Source organism: Cryptomeria japonica, chromosome 11 (genome assembly GCF_030272615.1).
Source record: "Cryptomeria japonica chromosome 11, Sugi_1.0, whole genome shotgun sequence".
In the NCBI taxonomy this organism is placed as follows: Eukaryota; Viridiplantae; Streptophyta; class Pinopsida; order Cupressales; family Cupressaceae; genus Cryptomeria; species Cryptomeria japonica.
The window spans coordinates 19,960,372-19,975,118 of record NC_081415.1 but is presented as its reverse complement, the minus strand read 5'-3'; the positions used below and the strand labels follow the sequence as shown (position 1 = coordinate 19,975,118).

Sequence of the window (14,747 nt, the reverse complement as noted above, 5' to 3'; positions counted from 1 at the left end):
TTCAATCTGTAATGAAGATATCATAGGTGACTTCAATATAATTTTTCAAAAGTTTTAGAGAGAAAAGAGTGTTTGTGATACATTCCTCTCAGTTTTACAAGAAATTTACAGTCTGATATATATGTTAAATTCTGAAGTGTGAGAGGTTATAAGTTCAGTTTTATTTCTTCTATTAAGAGGTTGAAGCCTCTATATTATTGATAGAGTTGGAGCTCTTTATGAGGTCAGTGCCTCTTTTGTTCACAGTTGGTGCTCTTTATGTGAGTTGCTACTCACTGTTGTAATTGGGTTGGTGCCCATTTGATTTTATGAAAGCTTTTGATGCCGTGGTTTTTTACCCGAAAGGGTTTCCACGAGATAAATCTCGTATTCTCTTAGTGTTTAAGGGTTTTCCACGAGATAAAAAAATCTATTTCATGTGAAGTATAATTTATGTGCAAATTTTGAATATTAAAATAAATTTTTCCATAATCAGTGGAAAAAGCAGAAGTTTAAAAAAGGCTACCCCATTAGATGATTAATTGCCCTTCCATATTTTGCTATCATCTTGACTTTGAGTTTGTGCCCCACAAGATTCCAAATTGAATTAAAGATATTTATGCCAGACACATGATTGATTATTTCCTATTCAAAACTTTCAAACCAATTTAAACAGTGTTAAGCATACCTTTGTCAAAAAGAGCCTCTCTGCACGTTGCTGACAGGTACCACCTGTTTTCAACCCCAGCGCTGCCAATGCCTGAAATAAGCAAAAAGATGCTTCATATGCCTTTCTTCTAGGTTAAAAAATACATTATTGAAACATCCTAGCCAAAGCAAGACGTTGATTCAATGGAATGAAGAATCCCAAGTTGTTCTCCAGAGAGAAAAACACATATTATAGAGACTATAGTGTACAAGAAATACATTCGAAGGCTCTGTGGTCAAAAATCTAGGTAAAAATCATGGGAAAAAATACGAGGATTTGCACTCAACATTTATTTTAATGTAGCCATTAGAATAAAATGGAAAAATATTTTAATTGTTTAAAAGGATTCCCCTCCAGAATTCCTTACTGCGGAGGATTGCCTAAACAATTTACATAGAAACAAAATAAGATTAGAACAGACAATTTCAGGTGGATAACAATGTATGGCATTGTACAGCTGATAGACCACATCTGAAATGTCACAAAATTGAGGGAACATGATGAGGAAACTCATTCTGCAAGAACAAATGAAAACATTCTCAGAAGATAATTCAAAAACAACGAACACCAAGCTGGGTCATAAACATTGATATCACCTTCAATCATGAGTTCCTTTCAAATTCAGAAGAAATTTCTACACTTCATAACCACTACTGACAAGCTAATTGTTTTACTTTTCCTACAGATCACACATCCAACCATTAAAAAGAGGTTAAAACAGTAACTGGAGGTTGATCATAACAGATGCAATCACAACTTGCCAAATATATTTTTAGGAACCCTCCAAACCATTGTCAAATAATCAAACCAGAAATTGAAAGTCAAAGCATAGTAAAGCATAATGGGGAGAAAAATATCAATTAATAAATGAATGCAACAGATAACAGACATCATGTGCAAGGCCACCTCCAATCTAGCTAGAGGAGTGCAACTTTAAAGCAACATTGCAAATAGACGTCAGTTAATCACGTCTGTTGCAAGTAATCAAGGTTCATATACATCATCATTCATGGCACTAAAATTCCATAAACCTAGACTTAAGATACCTAATATAGATACTTAGAAATAACTTTTTAAAGGTAGTCTCGTTATGTGAAATGACCCTGCCATTCTAGAATCAAACTTAAAAAAATTTGCTCAGGAAAACACTTGTCTGAGCAGACTAAATCAAAAATTACTTAAAGTAAACGCTACATGTCAAATTCTCATAAATCACCAGTAGGTTGCAATACTTGGTGGTACAGATCTGTAAAGCCAGTAATAAATGTGAAACAAACACAGCATTTATAACTGCATAACAATTTAGATGATTAGCCCAGAAATTACAAGTAGATATACAATAGTGTGGCTGAATCTTAGCACTATCAATTTAGGCTTCAGGAAAGTGATTATCAGATATAGATTAACTTGTATAACAGAGGTACAATCATAAAAATGAAAATGCCACATTGAAGGTACAGTGCATAACATAGACAAGCCTGTTGGATTATTTGTCATTGGTGTCAAAGGCTTGTTGTGTAAGCTAAGTTGCTGTTTGTGATTTTGTGTTGAGCTCCCTGTGTGCCTGGTTGAGCAGCTTGAGCTGCTTGGCTACCTACTTAAGCTACTTGTATGCTTGCTGGAGCTACTTGGTTGCTAGCCTACTTGAGTTGCCTGTGTGTATGGTTCAGCTGTGTGAGAATCAGCTTCAGCAAGGTGTGTGCTTACTTGTCTTTGCTGTCAGTTGCTTAGTCAGCCTAAATGCCATGTCATTGTTTTGAATAAGTCAAGAGGTTCGATTTCTATTATGTGTGGCCGCTTAGTTTTAATTCAGGCATCGAATTTTTTGGCCAAGGTGAACATGTCATTCTAGCTATCATGGAAGGTGAATACAATTAAAGTAACGCCTTAATTTATTTCATGGAGTGTGCGAATTGAAGAGCAGCGGCTCATTAAACAGCTTCAGACTTTTTATTCATTTATTCTTTCTTCTTGTTTTGGGTTCAACGGTTTCAAAGTGTATTTGCAATGTTTCTGTGTATGCATCAGAAATTGAATTTTTGAGAGGGCTGTGTGATCTGTTATTTCGGGCCCATTTCTTCATTCAAAAAGTGAGAATGCTATTGGTGACGCGTATGGAGAATATATCATGGGAAATAGAGTTTTGCAGAAGTCCTGTGCTGGAAGTTTTAAAAAAAGCCCCAAATGTTTCGATGATTATATGTATCGTTTTTTTTTCAGAGATGATGTGATTTTTTAAAGGAGGAAGCCGTTCTCTTGTTTTGCCAGAGTTCGTGGATTTTAAATAATGGAGCATGCCTTTGCTGTCTTTACTTGAATGTTTTTTTTTTTTTTGCAGAGTGGTGCAGACTGTATGGGAGCTGACTTTGTGCTTAAAACTTAATGGTATGCCTATTTTGTGTAGTGTATGGCAACGAATCGTCAGAGTCTAAAATTAATGCAGAATCAAAGTCGAAATACTTTGCCTTGAAGGATGATGAAATTCAGTCAAACACGTCATCGATATTGTGTGGTGCATATTTATTTTGTCAGGGTAGTTGGCTCCTTTTTTTTTTGGGAGTGAAGAACTTTTATTGTTCTCGTTGTTTTCGGGAGTTAAAGAGGATATGTGAAATTGTAACGCACAACAGCGTTTTTGAAAAAACAAACCATATACATGTTTTGGGGGCTAGCACTGAAAAAAAAGGTGGAACCTGCTTGAGAATGAAATGATATGCTTGGTCCTTTCCGTGTTTCTCGCAGTGTGTAGTAAAAAAAATGTTTTAAATATACATCGTATTCTTTCTAAGTCAAGGCTTGCTACGAGAGTTGAAGTGCTGAAGTTGCTGCAAACTAAAAAAAACAAAAGATTTCTGTGCTTCATTAGCTTCATCTCTGGCCACGATTTCATTTCTTTGAATCTATATTGGAAGGATGAAAGGAATTACTATGATGTTTAAAAAGAATATGTTGCTGTGTGTCTGGTAAAATAGGGAGCTGTGTATACATGCTGCAGGGACACTAGGGAGACTGTGATCTGAATTATGTTCTCTTGATTGCTGGAAGATAATCTTTGAGAAGGAGATTCTGTTTCAGAATAGGAATTCATCTGGAGTTGGTGCTCCTGATTGGTGTGTGAAGTTGGTGCTTCAGAGTTATTTAGTTAGTGCTTTGAAAGGGTTGGTGCCCTTTGTGAGTTGAAGCTCACTTCTGTATTGTTTAGGTTGGAGCCCTTTGTGAGTTGAAGCTCACTTCTGTATTGTTTGGGTTGGTGCCCATCTTGAAGAGTGATAAGAGTTTGTTTATGCCATGGTTTTTTACCCTAAAGGGTTTTCCACGAGAAATTCTGGTCTGACTTTCAATGATGAATTTTTCATGCTTTATGTTTTGTCTTTGTGATTTCAAGCTTCAAATACTAATTCACTCCCCCCCCCTCTCAGTATTTGCTGTGTGCTTATCAAAGCCCAAGCTCTTCCATACGAAACCACCAATTTCTCCATATCTAACCACGAAAATCTATATTGATACAAAAATGGTTTTAGAAATGACTAAAATCAGCTTTCTTATAGTGCAGGTGGCTAGAGATAACAAAAAGGAAGTGTGATCATATTTATCCTCTTTGACTAACTAATCATCCTAAATTTGCTCATTGACTACATGCTATGCAGCATGGTTCACCGAATTTAATCCAAGAAGTTTCAAATCTGGTGAGCTTAAAGAAAAACCAAAAGATAATTGTGTTAGATCACCCTAAAATTTGTTTAGAAAAAGGCTTAAAAAATTTTCACTGTTTATTCTGCGAGCCTCTGCCCTGTGAGAAATTCCAGTCCACGAGTGTTAACAGTTTGTGCCTGTGGTTCAATGACAAGGTGTTAACTGTTTACATTCATTGGCTGCCCACACTCCTGTCATAGACATAGTGACATGGTGGCCAGTCGATGTCAGAGACGTGGTGAAGTAGTGGCTGCTTGCTATGCAAAGTCCAGAAGCAGACAGGAGTGATGACTGCAAGCAGTAGTAACCCTATCTAGCCCAACTATCTACTGCTGAAGTGACATTGAATAAGATCTTTCACCAATACAATCATATGAGAAGAGAAGATATCATGATCAGAGTAGCTATTCATGTTTATTGATCTGCCAATTGTCATGGATTCATTTAGTGCCTTAGGCTAAATGCTGCAAGAGAAGGCAGTGGGGGGCAGAGGTAACCACGCATCCACATTTCTATCTTAGGTTTTGTTTTTCTTTTTTAAATTTTTACTTTTCTGCAGTTTTTTACTTTAATTTTTCTTTTATGTTTTTTTTTCTTTTTATAAAATTTAATATATTAAGTTTTGTAGTGTGGCATTTCTTTTGTTTTTCTAATCTTGTTTTTTCATATTAAAATTCCATATTTTAAAATATTTCATTTAGATTTTTAATTATTAATATATCTAATATATAAAATTTAACATATTCACAGTATTTAAATACAAAATTTATACTTATCTATATTTTAATGTTTTTAATTTCATTATAATGCATTTTAATGTAATATTTTTTTTTAGTATATTATTAATCTTATAATATTTAAAATTCAAGATTAAATCTATTAAAAATATTAAATATTAAAAGAAAAACCTGCATATGTATATTAGTTGAATTTAATTATTTAAACATTAATTTTTTTTGGAAAATTTTATCTTGGCCAAAGACAAACATAAACCTTGTGACATCGACTACGTGCATGGAATCTTAACTGAATATTAACTTACCTTGATTTTAGGAATCCAATTGTGACAGCTTATCTTGGATGCACAGAAACATTAACTTGGACCATTGAGCTCTTCTTATCATATTTCTTCAAATAATAAGTGTCGCCTTCAATATTCAGTTATACAGATTTAGTAGTTTCCATTCCATATGGCTGCTTGTTAATTACAAGTCTGCCCATCTAAATGTGGTTGGCTACAAGATGTTTTGCAACTCTTGTGAGGCATCCTTGGCAAGCAAAATATTCTGCAAAATAAGATACTTGTAGGATATTACCCCTATTGCTGGGCAATTTATTTAGTTGTATTGGTTCTCATTAAACATTTGTCAAGTAGTTTGATATTCTTCACCACGAACAATTTGTCAAATAGCTGCACGAATATCATATTGAGAAATTGTTTATCTTTGCTAGTTTGCATTGTTTCCCAAATAGCATTCATATTGCTTTATGTTCATTCACAAAATTAATAAGAATGCAATGCAAAGATTGACCCAGAGAAATAAGACCCTCAGTTATTACTTCTGCTGCTACGACAAACTAGTTTCAGAATTAAAGTTTATGCTTGTCTTTGAAATTCAATTTACAATGTTTGGATGAAAAGACTTGAACATATCACTGCACAAACATTTCAACTTGGAATGGTATTTCACTTATATCCAAAGAGAAAAATCAACAATTTTAAATAACAAATAAGTTATACTTAAGAACTGACCTGCAATGCTGGCAGCTAACTTGCATAGTGGAGCGGCCCCAAAAAACACAAATAAAATGTGTTTGATCCCTCACAGCTGCCTTACATTTGTATGCCTCTTTCACACAAAAATAATATTAATATTTCTTCAGTGTGGGTCCCACAAGTAATCTTTTGGGAATTGACTTTGCTTGAAACCTGATGTTTTCTACCTGAAGTTATGTCTTTTTTTTTGCTAACTCAAAGGCCACATCACCATCCTTAATCTGCTATATGGACCAGTCAAACCTGCTCTAGTTATTTGATATTTTTTGTTTCCTTTTGCCAACTGCAATTCCTTGTGTGAGATACGCTAGGATTGGGTGTTCATTTTCTTAATATATCAGCTCTAAAAAGTTTGATAAAACCATTGTGGCAGACCATTGTTGAAAAGGGGCCTACACTATTAAACGACTCAAAGGCAAAGCCCGGAAATGTTTGAAATTATCTGAAAAATGCTTGTAAGGATCACATTTTTTATCAACTAGTATGCATAAGCAAACAGGGATGACACCAATAACCAACCCTCACAATTTGGTGGGAAATAGAGCCATGAAATGTCCACCATACACACCACTGTGCATCTATGTAGGCACTTCGCTAGCTTCTTTGTCTAAGCATATAATATAGACACCATACCTATTTCTCCACATGAGGTTTGCATCAACCAAAGCTTATTTTTGGGCATGCAACATAAGAGTTCTCCTTTGGTCATCTATCATTCCTTCTAGGCAATTCATGTGATGCATATAACACAGTATGTCATTGTACCATGGGCATTGTTTTAATTTGCACTCGTCTTTTATCATCCTCAATGATGATTTGACTCACATTAGCCACTTCCAAATTTGATTCAGCCATCATCAACTTAGCAAGACCCTGCCCTCGGGCCAAGACATAGGTTTTCTTCTCAATGGCTGTGTACTTCAACTCAACACCTTGGAGGTACTTACTAAAAAATTAGATGGGTTGTTCATACCCATCCTAGTTCTTTTGTAATAGAAAAACAGCAACAGTATGAAAGGAAGCAAAAGATAACAACTGAAAGTGTTTTGAAAAATCTGGTTAGGCCAAAATAGGGACCTATTTGATTGCCTATTTCATACCTTTTAAAGCTTCTATTGACTCATCTTCGCATGAAATTACCTATCCTTTCTTCAACATTTTTGATATTGTCTTTATTTACTTAGCTAGGTTGGAGATAAATCAGCTTAAAATTTTGATTTGTCCACAAAAGGACTGTATACTCTTAAAGTTTTGGGTTCAGGAATTTTATCAATCATTTCAACCCTTTCTAGATCAATTCTAATCCCATCTTTGGACACTATATGTCCTATCAACCTACCCTCAGTAACACCAAATGTACATTTCTTAGGGTTGAGTGAGATATCATACTCCAGGCACTTTGATATTTTCTAGATGGCCATAGTGATCTTCAGCTTTCATTAAAATAGTTGTGCATCAAACATGGATCTCCTATCTCTTAACAAACAACTCTCACCAATTGCTTTCCTCTACTGAATGAATTTTCCTGTGCTAGTCTTCTTGTCAATCAAGTATTTAACTTCTTGTTGTGTCCTCATATTCACAATTTGTGCCCTTCTTCTGCTTTCATCAAATTCAATGAGTTGGTATATTCTACTAGTCATGGCATCATCAAACTCCTCATTAATTCTTGCTTGAACTTGTAAACAGGCATTAAATTGCTGATTGGCAACCTTGCATCAGCACTATATACTAACTGAGAAAACCCTTCCAACAAATGAAAAACTCCAAGAAGAGTATGCTGCTACGTACACTGAGGTTACATCACAACATGGTTAATTGGAGTTGTTTCAACAGCCTTGAAAATTCTTTCATTCCTACTTTGTTCATGTGTCCATTAGAAACCCTATACACATTCCTTCATTTCCATTAACAAGCATGAGAGTACTCACAAAGAGCCAACCCCTCAGCGTCACATTTTCCACACTATATCCATCCCTCATTGGTGCCAAGAACGAAGAGAACAGTCATCAACATTTGAAAACTGTCCCTTCAATATCTGTTTGCCAAATGGCACTCATTTATCAAACAACCCCTTCAACTTCTTTGATGCACCAAGATCCAATTTTCAGTTAGTACTGAATTCGACATATCAATTCCAACAAAAATGATGAGGTTCTGGATCATCCTCAAAATCAATTCCCCAAGTATCATGTTCATCATCAAACCTTGCACTCAGTTATTTTTCACCTGGCTATTCGACCAGCTTGCAATATTTCTGCAGTCTATTATCACCCCAACAGAAGCAATTCCAGCAGTAGAAAGGACTGCAAAAGATCAGAAATGACCTGACAGAAGATCTTGAGTCGTTTGGAGCGAAATTGGAACTCTGAACTTCCATGGTTCCTCAGTGACTTGTCTTCAAGGCCTACTAGATCTAACAACTGTATCAAGTTTCAGTTCATTCAGTATTAAGAGTTTTTAAAGTATTCTATAATTCCTGTCAGTTAATGTTATTTTGAAAAACTCATGTATAGTTTTTTGTTAATTTTTGATAATTCAAGACTACACACATGCTCTTGATAAATCAATTTTAATGTTTTTCTCTTCATTTTATTCATGTTCTTCTCCCTCAATAAAAAGAGGCTTCATCTTTTTAATAAACCTTCATTTAATCAGAGAATGCTTTTCTAGTTACTCCACATAAATTAATCATAAATACAGGTTAAGCATTATATTGAGTGATTTCGAATAACAGGATAGGCAACCAACACAATGGTAAAACACATGATGAGATGCCGAATAAGCAACCTGTTTCAATCTTTCTGGACCTAGCTCAGTCAGTTCATCCACGGAATTATAATAATCCAAATCAATGGATTCTTGTAGTATTGAAGGCTCTCCATTTCCTAATCCCTTATCCTCCCATCCATGCACGGTACCACCTGCCCAACGGTCCTCAAATTCATCATCAACCTGTCAAATAAATTCCAGTAACTTTAATTACAAATGGCCACTAATTGTCTGATAGACTTTTAAGTAAACATCTACCACATTTGCAATTGCCTTACCGACCTTGGTAAACACACAAAAAAGAAACTGAGCAAAGCGTAGCTGTCCATTCTAAACAGTAAACTGTAAAAGCCAATATTTCAAACAAACCTTCGAGAATATTTTGTCCAGATCTTGCAAAGGTTGTGTTCGCTGGAAGAAAGATATGAAATAGTCTAACAAATGTGTTAAATACTCCTTGTATTGTCTGCAATACACAGAGTTATGGTATTAGTAACTAAAGGATTTCCATCAAAGATTGCTGTAAATAAATGGTGATTAGTAGCATTCTGGATGACAATACTCAATGGTTCAGACAATAATTAATGGCTTCATAAAATTGAACAGTCAAGCTTCACCTTGTCAATTTGTGATTGCGGGTAATATTGTGTGTTTTTGGAAACTCTTCAAGAAATGCAGAATAATCAATCAATTGACCAAACTTTGAATTAACGTATTCGTTGTAAAGCTCATGCATGTCAAGGTATCGACCAAATGCTTCCTGTCATCAAATTGGAAAAGAAGCAATCATGTAAAATTGTAGCATTACATGTTAAATCCATCAATAAGCAAATTCTAAGCACCAAACTATATAATTCAATAAAGATAAAATTTGCCAAAAATAATTAATTTTAATAATATAAATTTTTAGATTCTTTCTTGGCATTTAATACTTGTAATAGATCTAGTCAGGAATTTTTAATACTATAAACTTTGAAAATATATTAAAAATATTACATTTATTTTTAATACAATATAAATAAATTTTAAAATATTTAAATATAACTAGGGCATAAAATATTAGTTAAAATATTATAATATGTTAAATTTGTATATATTAGATATATTAATAATTAAAAATCTAAATTAAATAATTTAATTGATTGAATTTTAATATAAGATTAAAAAACAAAACAAACATCACATTTAAAATATAATATATTAGATTTTATTAAAAACAAAAAATAAAATCAAAATAATAATAAACGATCAAACATAAAAACAAAAATGACAGCAAATGCTACACAGAAAAAATAAAGAAAAACAAAACCTAATATTCCAGCAATGTGGATGGGTGCTGACCTTTGCCTCTCATAGCAGACTGTAAACACCCATTAACTGTAGACTCTTGCAGGATAGAAAGTTGAGAAATATACAGTGAAAAAGCCTTGAGCCTTTTCCATACCAAATGTAAATACTAAATAGAAAAGATAAATGATTTGACAGATAAAGGATGTGATAAATCCTCAAGATGCTCAAAGACAAGTAGATAGATATTACCAGCAAGGCTTGAGAAAGCCAAGAGAAATGCAAAGAGTATTGTGAGAGCTTGAGAACGTTGTAGCAAACTAGAGACTGCTGTAGCAAGCGAGCGAGCAAGAGAAAGCTGTGAGAGCCAAGAGAACAAGAGAGATTGCTTCCAAAATCTAGAGAGCTTGAATGAAGAGAAAAGATGGATTTAAAAAAGAGAAGAGGGGAAAAAAGAGGGTTGTCGAGCCCACTTAGAAGATTCTGAGCCATTTCCACTAACCAAGATAGGTGACAAGTGCCAAAATGTGCAGAACCGACATTTGAATGTTAAGATGCCGTAGGACAAATGCGCAGCGCACGGACGTCCGTGCGGCGCGCTAGTGTCCAAATGAATCACGCTAAAAAAATGACAAGTGACAAGAGAGAGATGCGGATAACACAAAATAGAAACTGAAGGATAGCTGCTGAAAAGGTGTACGGAGCATCCTGAGACGGAAAAGACTGATGAAAGGGTTGGTTGAAATGAGCATACTCAAATGCTAGGGAAATGGACACAAAGTGGCTACAAAAGTGTAGGTGGAATTGCAAAGGGATAATGCAATTTTTGACTTTACATTAACACCATTAATTTGATTTATTGGCACCAATTTCAGACCCTAGCACCCTTACCCTAGCTCATATATACTCTACCTTTGCAGCTAGGCACCATCATCTGGGAAGCCTAATCGGAAATTTGGGAAAAATCCTAAATTGGCTAGCTGGGACAAAACCCTCAGTTACCCTAGCAGGTTAGGACGAAAACCCTGAACTGTTCTGATTATCCTTCCTATTCAAATTTCCTTCTCCTAATCCCAGTGACAATGATAACTTATCTAAATCTGATCTAAAGGTGGTCACTGGAGATTTACATTCATGCTACCTAGCTGCAGAACATTCATTTGCTGCCCTAAAATATGCTCTCGCCATCGAGTTGCAAGAAGTGACGGCAGAATTTTTTGTGGCTGGCTGGTTGTTATTCCTTGGAGGCCAATCGACTATAGCAGCCATCAACCAGGCATATTTTCCCACCAATCTGACCTGCAGACCACTGCTTACATCAGTCCTAAGAGGAGCACTACTATTCCAGATGAAAGAGTCTGCAGGGAACAACTCCATGGAGGATTTGTCATGATTTGTTTGGGGGTCCTGATAATCTACAGCAGCATCATTCCAACCACACTGAGCCTGATCCTCAGGCACCTGTAGCTAGATACCCAGATTTGAAGTGTAACCTGCCTCAAACCCTAACACGTGGAAAACTATTTTCCCTCCAGAGAGAGCTAAATAACTCCCAGCTGGAAGAGAATACAATCATCTGCCATCATTTCATTAGTGTCTGCTATTTGAGCAGGAGCAGAGGTATAAACAGCAGATTTGGGCACTGTTATTCCATTTTAGACCTTGTGACTGCTGCAGAAGGGCTAGGCTCCAGCACCCAGTTTGGTTTTTCTCTGCCATTTACTGACATATTGCAATAGCCCTTGAGGGCCCTGTTGAATTGAATTGCTCTAATTTTATACCTTCTTTAGATCCAGAGTCTCTATGTTAACAACTGCCTAGGGTTTTTAACAATAAATTAACAGCTGTAACTGGAGCAAAACAGAAGCATAAACCCAAGGAACATTCCAGTGGTATCAGAGCCAAGATCCTACCACCCTGTAGATCTGATTTTATGAATACAGTTATTCAGTACCCCCAGAAGGGAACTTAGGAGAGAGGAAATGGAGTGGCTAAATTCTTACCCAAGGAGAAAGACCTAGATCCTATTCAAAAGCTATTGTTAAAAAGACAAAAGGATCAAGAAAAGTAGCACTTTGAAGCCACCAAAATCTTTGACCAATATCAAGTAATGTCTAATGAAATCAAATCTGTACTTCCTTTTGATGGTTATGTGAGATGTCTTGAATGTACAAATCCAGATAAAAGGGGGCTCTATGACTGCTTAAGACAAAAGAGTACAGAAGAGGAACATGTAGGAGTTGCTAAGAAAGAGATTAATGAGCATGATTCCAAGAACCTAGAAGAACAGACAAAAAAAGAGCAAACTATTGATGAAGCTAAGTTTGAAAAAGCATTGCCTGTTGAACATGAAGAGGCCAAGATAGAGACAAAAGTTCCGATCTATGAACTACCCATCGATCTAACAAAAGGAAGCCGTTGCAACAAGTAATAAATTTTCAGTCACAATGTTGAGGAGCATTCAGTGAGGAAGATATCTTAGTTGACTTTAATACTGAAATTCTAAGTCACGGGGATGATTGTGTTGGAGTAAGTCTCTCAAAAACATCTAACCCTAAAAAACTCTAATCACCATTATCATTTCAGCTCAAGGTATAGGAATAATAGCATAAATCTATTCCAATTTTGCTGCCATGAAAAAACATCTTCAGATGGAAAATGTGAAAGGGTACAAAAACTCTTTGGTCCAAAACTACCTACATGGTTTGGTAGATAAATTAGACAAGTCATAGAATAATGAATTGGATCTTTCTGCTTTTCCTAGAGGACTAGCAGCTTTTGAGTTGTGTGCCAAATTTTGCTATGGAATTGTTATTACATTGAAAGCTTACAATGTGCTTCCCATTAGCTGTGCTACAAAATATCTTGGGATGACAGGAGCAATAGAGAAGCAGAGTAACCTCCTTGTTGGCAGCCTAAGTCAATTGCTAGCAAATGAACAAAAGGACCCCTACTGGGATATTGTGAGACTCTAGCTTGAATCTGATCATCAACTAGTAGCAACGACTGCAAAAGTTTGCTTCCAATAGATTCTGAAACATGGAAGCTTCAAGCAGGAACCCAAATGCTTCTAATGGAAAATGTTGTTGAGTTTGTCAGAGTAGTACTCAAGCTTACTTAGGTCATTTTCCTTTTAGGTGTCTTGAGCCATATGATGAGGACACGCCATGATCTAGTTCTATCCTCACCTAAGGTTTCCTTAGGATTGCTTTATTTATCTTTTAGGTTTCCTTAGGATTGCTTTATTTATCTTTTAGGTTTCCTTTATAAGGATTCATTGTATCATTATTTCTTATGCATATACATAATCAATATGATTCATTTTTCTGGGTCACTTTGGCCTCCATAGCCTACTTTTCTCTTTGTATGTGACGTGTGTTTGATTGCAGGTGATTCTAGGGAACTATAGAGTTGAGGGATCAGCTCCAGCATGGTATTAGAGCTCCAAACCTGCAATTCTATATCCATCTTTTAAGAGACATTAGGTGAAATTTTCAAGCTAGGAGCCAAACAGACCTCCTCCTTGCATTTGGAAGGCAAAAACCATAAGGATCAACTATTCAAAAGCTGAAATCAAAGAGTTGAAAATTTTGCAAAAAGTTTTTAAGAGGCAAAAGTTGACACTAAGATTTTGTATGGATGTATGGATCCATAGAATTTGTACACATACCATTTGAATCTTGTACAAATCAGTGTTTTGTGATCAGATCTGACTTTTTTGCATGTTTTCCTTGACGGATATGCCTTTCAACATCTCCTAGTAGCAAATTAATTTAGATCAGCAAAAAGGTGGGGTTTCAATTGTTTCTTTTTTTGTTTTTTGATGGTTCATTTCAAGATCTATTGTGCAGGTTTTGTTCTGCATCAACAGGTTGAAGATTAATGACAATCTTTTTTGTGAACCTTCAGCTCCAAGTTTTTCTTTGTGACTTTGGTCTGCCACAACGTGTTTGAACCCAAGCAACATGAAGTTTTTTGTTTTGGAACCATTTTTTGTTTAATCGGGGAAGGGTTTCCAATTTGGGTCAGTTCTTGCAATTTGGGGGGGGAATCCTTTTTCTTGTCACCTTTCCTGCTATGAGGCTTTGTGATTCTAGAGGCCAATCTTTGACCCCCACCCTCACCCTCCCAAATGGTGTTTCCTCTGATCCTTTGATAGTTTATTGGTGGAGCATTATTTTGCTTCAGAATTGAGTTTTCATTCTTTGGCTCTCACCATACTCCCTGCAACATGCCTTTATGTGATTTCAACTGTGTTTTTACTGTTTCAAGGGCTACTTTGATCTTTGGTGCACCTATATTCCCCATCAATAATGTTATCTATGTTGACAACCACAAAATTGGTTTATTGTAGCATCTTTCACTATTGGCAGAATTTCTCTAACAATACGACCTATTTTTTTTAAATAGCAACTATTTCTTGTTTGGGCAACATCATGCTTGTTCTCAAGAAGCTAGGGTTTATTGGCCAAATTATTATTCTGAGCAGCAACCATTTCAAAAGTTTTGCGGCATGCTTCTCCATGCTTG

At 35.6% G+C, this 14,747-nt stretch overlaps 1 protein-coding gene across 2 annotated transcripts in view; it reads right to left on the bottom strand.

The window, feature by feature from the left end:
• Positions 1-14,747, bottom strand: part of LOC131049470 (splicing factor SF3a60 homolog) — a 69,020-nt gene that overhangs the window by 19,654 nt on the left and 34,619 nt on the right. For both annotated transcript variants that reach the window (XM_059213821.1, XM_057983526.2), the window contains 4 exons: positions 9,548-9,690; positions 9,300-9,396; positions 8,949-9,113; positions 668-739 (listed from right to left, as the gene is read on the bottom strand). In XM_059213821.1, the coding sequence (XP_059069804.1) occupies positions 668-739; positions 8,949-9,113; positions 9,300-9,396; positions 9,548-9,690 (477 nt within the window). The remainder of the gene's footprint in view (positions 1-667; positions 740-8,948; positions 9,114-9,299; positions 9,397-9,547; positions 9,691-14,747) is intronic.